At 41.6% G+C, this 5,716-nt stretch overlaps 1 protein-coding gene across 1 annotated transcript; it reads right to left on the reverse strand.

Annotated features, from left to right (window-relative positions):
• Nucleotides 1–489: 489 nt before the first annotated feature.
• Nucleotides 490–5,087, reverse strand: LOC125536253 (uncharacterized). The gene is made up of 3 exons (XM_048699448.2): nt 4,557–5,087; nt 2,079–2,302; nt 490–1,399 (listed from the first exon to the last, which is right to left on the reverse strand). Exons 1-3 carry the CDS (start codon nt 5,014–5,016, stop codon nt 833–835), a joined length of 1,251 nt encoding a protein of 416 aa, XP_048555405.2. The 5' UTR covers nt 5,017–5,087; the 3' UTR covers nt 490–832.
• Between the last annotated feature and the right edge of the window lie 629 nt (nt 5,088–5,716).

The following is a 5,716-nucleotide window of genomic DNA, read 5'->3' on the forward strand; positions in this document are numbered from 1 at the left end:
CCAAGAACATAAGCAAGTGCAAGGTCGGGAAGAATAAGGTTCATTTGCATACACTCACATTAATTCGGTACAATTAACACATAGTTTATAGTACATATTTGAACATAAGCAAGTGCAAGACCTGCAAAAGAAAGGTTCATTTGCATACACACACATTAATCCAGTACAATTAACACATACTCCCTCCGTTCCTAAATATAAGTCTTTTTAGACATTTTAAATGGACTACAACATACATATGTATATATACATATTTTAGAGTGTAGATTCACTCAATCACTTGTTGAAATCTCTAAAAAGACTTATATTTGGGAACGGAGGTAATACTATTTATAGTATACAGGACATTTTGTATTTCTAACCTGTAAATGCCACCCTGAGAATGTGCAAGCATAATATTTAAACAGTTGTTTAAAACAGCAAATCTAACTTATCCTCACATGCAACAACATTCAAAGATATTCGATTACCATCATCATTAATTAGCACAAAACACGACTCATAACACGCCATTTCAGAAGCAACAACCATAGTACTACCTCTGTACACTTTTATAAGACGTTTAAGATCACTAAAGCAGTGATCTACAACGTCCTGTAAAAGTTTACAGAGGGAGTACTTAATATATCTGACTACATAAAACATATCGCATAGGCCAGACAAGTTCCTGCTAGCAAAAGCCTCACAAAGTTCATTAAAGAACTGTGGCTAAGTTATTATAGTTAGACAGCAGCTACTATCGGCCTCACCCATTCTTGGGTGAAGAAATATTGGGATAACATAACGGAAAAAGGGACCAGGCAACGGTAACTTCCATTTCACACGAGCCAACCTACAGCGAACGAGAGCTTCTACCCGATTTCAATGGTTGAAAGAACACCTCACGGTCAATCTGCTGGCTGCCTAGCCAACCTGCTGCATTCACTCTCAGCTCCCCAAAGCTTTCAACAGAAACCATGCGTCGTGACAGCTCAATGGTGCCATCAGTGGCAACAACAGGCGTATCCTCATCTCCAATATTGAGCAGTAACACCCTCATGTGACTGACGCTAGCAGTCGAGGCAAAGAACCGCCCGCTGAATCCATCTGGCCATGACCCGTCGACAATACGCACACTGATTGTGGCCTCAATGGATGAGACTACAATACCACAAGTCAGCTCCAATGTGCTCAGCTTGCTTCTATGTTTTTGGCTGCTCACGCATGAACTGACGGTAGGCTCTCCCTTACTGGCTTGATAATTGATCGATTCGCAGCACTCGTAGCGAAAGCCTAGCAGGCTTAGATCTTTGTCCTCTAACTCATTGCTGCATTTCACTTTCAGCGTGATATCGAAATGCATAGGCCCAAAAAGAGTCAGAGGAGCACGGGCAGGACCTGTTAATACTAAATATGGATCCTGCATGCAACAACCACCAATTTGAGTAAACAATGAGAATATCTCGAATATTGGTATAAGAAAAAGGGAGAGCTGGTCATCAACTGTAACTTAATTTATAGTGATAATATATTGTCTTAAACTAGAAAATCTGTGGGCACAACAACAAAGAACTGAGGATGAACACAATGCCAATACACTTAATTTGGTTAGCAAGGATGTTTAAATATTTCTGAACCATTCAAACTAAAAGAGCAAATTTAAACTAATAAGTAAATTTTGAGCAGCACAATCAAGAGAAAATGTCACCATGCATTGACAATAATACAATGTGAGGTGCATAGACAAATGATGGCAGGAAACATTAGCCTAAATGCGTTAGCGTAACATATAAGAGAAGGAACTATAATGGTTGAGGTCTGCACATATAGCTCAAAGCATATTAGCGTAAGTAATGTCTGCAACATTTGCTTTCCAATACCTTGCAATGTTTCTAAAACATCTTGCAGCCATTTCTCATGAAGTACAGTAAAAGACAATACTAGTATGATAGTATCAAACATATACCAGGGGTTGTGAAGTAAAAACCATAACAGACACATGGTACATATAATACGGCAACACTAAAGGGAGTAATTAAAAAAGGCTTTGTTGCAGAGCTAGAAACAAATAAGACATAATGAATGTAAGAAATAAGAACCTCCTCGTTGAGAGTTTGACAGTTATCCCTTTTGCGCTCAAAGATAATATTGCGATGGTGATCCAGGTCATCCCTCACAGCAACGATGCCAAACACATCCAACGGCCAACGTAAATCCCCATATATTTCCTCAACTTTAACTGAAAAGATCTGCATACTACGCCTGGGTTTAGTAACACCAGGCTTCGTCGGCTTGTCCGTGAAACACATGGCGGGGATCCGAGCTGCATGTAGTAGCAGGAGATTTCACTTCAGTTAAAGAGATATTAATCTATGCATGTGGTGACAGTAAATTGTGATTCAATAATGTCCTGCCTCTATCTATCTAGATCAATGGTGAAATTAAATATAGTGGGAACATCAACTGATCGAACATACAGCAAGAAGAGATGCAACGGAATCATCAATTGATTGGAAATATACTGTTTAGTCGCTGATGAGGGATCAAACGAATTTCGATATGATAAAAGTTAGACAAAGCAGCCTGAGTTTCTGATAGAGTGGAAACAGTTTGTAACGAGCCTATCAGAAATGTAAGCCCGCTGGATAGCTTTTATTTTCAAATTATAGGAAGCCCAAAAATGTTTACATTTATGGGGGACAAACAAAAGAGGAGAAATTCTATAGTTCTGAACAAGAAGTTACAGAATGAATTATAAAATCTAGAGGAGGAGACGAGAGTAATTAGCAGAGAGCAACTTGCACGTAGAGGGAAATACAAACTGGATTGGCTAAGCTTTATGAGAAAAATAAATACTATTGGTTTCAACTGCGTAGCAAGAAGTGGCTATTGGAGGGCGACAACAAAACAGCGTGCTTTCAAAGGGTAGCAAATGAGTGGCAACAAAAACATACTATTTACTCAGTGACAAAAGATGATGTGCGGATTGAAGGTTTGCCCAATTTACTCACATGCTTTTATACTGACCCATTTTGTAAAAATAGTAAGGTATACTATAGACATTGAACTTTGCAAAAATGTACGACAACATCAATTGGAATTTTCTTTTTCATTTCATAGAGAATCGAGGATTTAGTGAAACGTGGCTGAAATGGCTCAAAAGTGTTACAACAGGGGGTACTTTGAATGTCAAAATTGCTTGGCAAAATATGGCACAATTGAGTGATGTGATAATCAGACACATACCATATTTGGTTGAAGAAGGGGGTATCCGTATCTATCCTACAATCACGGCTGATACTATCATACTTATGTAGGATGATTCACACGTGTAGTGTCAAATACGCTCTTATATTAGTGTCAAACGCTCTTATATTATGGGAGGGAGAGAGTAACTTTTAGTCAGTCAGGTTGGTTCATGGCCAATAAGGTAGTTAGGTGTACCAGGGCGGGCCTACTGATGAAACATTAGAGCAATTTAATTGAAAAAATGCAGAACACTAGAAAGGTTAAAGGATGGACCATTATCTCCTTGGATGTGTGTGTGGGGGGGTGACCAATTCATGCCTTACTAGTCTATCACTTTTTTTAGATCACCTTACTAGTCCATCGATATGCCACATGTCGATGTATCCATTACATACAAAAGATAATGACAATCAAAATGGACAAAGGTAAGCGAGGTAAAAGAACAGAAGAAATGACATTGGGGGAAATGGTTTAAAATATGCACACCTAATGGAAATGAGGGGTGGGAATTAAAAATTTGCAGAGGTCGGAAACATCTATATAGATAATAGAAGAATAGCTACAGGGGATGGAAAAATACTGATTTTTGGACTGATCGAGCAAAGCTTCCACAAGAATTTAAACTGTCAAACGACCAGGGTAAAGAGCCTGAGGCAGACAACAGGGGGATCAAATGCAGACAAATCTATTTGGGGCTGGAGTAAGGCAAAACAATCAGTGTCATCAATGCATAACTATCTAGCACAGTTCTGATATAACAGACTGTTTAAACACATTTGGAAAGCAAAATTACAGCTGAAAATCAAACTCGCAGGGAATTTACAATGCTGGGTGCTGAAGGTTTACAGAAAGTAGGATCACAGCAACACCACAAGAGAAATTCAACGCTGTGATAAGTAACAATGCGGATTTGACAGGTTTCAGTGCGATGAAAAACAACCAGCATATACAAGTATACACTGGCACAAGTGGCGTGCTCATTGAGGAGATATCCTCTGCTGAGTGAAGACAAAATGGAGGTCAAGACCTGGCCACCAGCTTAATTCACATGCATTTTCATGTTTTACGCTGCAAAAACTTTTATGTAATAAGTAGAACTATATCTCTGCTTTATCATTCATACTAGAAATAACTGCCTGCAATACTTGGCTAAACCTGTTTAAATCTCAGCTGTTTCTGCTTGATTTCTCAGGATGTACCGTCGCAAACAGATCTGATGCTAAGCATCACAACTCTGTTACACTGAAGGTAGTGAGATCCGGCACGACCCTTTCGGGGAAATTTCTACACAGTAATAAGAGAAGGGAAAGGAATGGAGATTATCTTACTCGTGGCCTCGAAGGAGCCGAACTCTTCAGCATATTTCCACTCCCAGTTCTCTCGGTACTCCTGGTAATACAGCTCGTCGGGATCCTTTTTCGGATTACTTTCCTCCATCTTCAGTCTAGCCATGTCTTCGGCCGCCATCTTATCCACGTACGCCTGACCAATCAACACCTCCCTGGCCAAATGCTCTCGCTCCAGCGACTCTCGCTGCTCCTCCGTGAGCGCTTCCACCACGAGTGGCGTCGCGTCGGGGTTCTCGGCGTTCCACCTCGCCACCAGCCACTCCATTTGCTCCTTTAGTACCTGATTCATCGCGGCATCCATCACATCCAGCACCGATGGATACTCCGTCTTCTTTGTGATCTTCCTCGAGGTTCTCCTACTCCCCCCGGCCATCTCGGTCCCGCTGTGGGTTTCCCTCTTTCTCCCAGCCTCCTTCGTCATATCCGAACCCGCCTCCATCTCGGCAAGCCGCTGCAACTCGTCTGCCGCCGTCGCCTCTCTGCTCCTGATGGGGAAAACCTCTGGGTACGTTTGGCACTTCTGGGTTGGGAGGCTCCCCAAAACTCACATACTCGGGCCGGCCCGTGTAGTCTGCTACCCAGAGCATCTGAACCGTACACATCCTTAGATCCAACGTCCTAAATTGTTTCAATGTTTAGCATCAACCATGTTTTTTTTTCAAGAGTACAGCGTCAACCATGTTTTATATAGCACACTATAAAACAAAATTACGCACCGGCTCATTTCGTTTGTGTGTGTCCATTTGAATCGAAACAGACACAAAAGTCGACCCAACGCGCTGACCAAAACGGCGAATAGCTCATGCAACACACAAGAGGCGTGCGACTGGGCCGGCCCATTCGCTGTCTCGCGCGGGATGTAAAATTCGCACAAAACAGACGGCGCTACTGATAGGACTTGAACCCACGACCTGCTACCTATACGTGCAACGGGCTAGCCATCACATCAAGCGAGTTACTTAGAAGCATTGGCAGCACCACGCTTAAAGAAACTGCCAGCAGCGGCGAAAAATAAAACCCAATTCGCCAAATTACAAAAAATGAAACTTGCAGGAAAGGGATCCTACTCAAGTCCTCCCACCAGAGAAGCGAGTACATAACCACTATAGTAACTGAGGTTTAGTATGTACGATGGCAGC

Source organism: Triticum urartu, chromosome 1A (assembly GCF_056163025.1).
Source record: "Triticum urartu cultivar PI428250 chromosome 1A, HENAU_Tu73, whole genome shotgun sequence".
Lineage (NCBI taxonomy): Eukaryota > Viridiplantae > Streptophyta > Magnoliopsida > Poales > Poaceae > Triticum > Triticum urartu.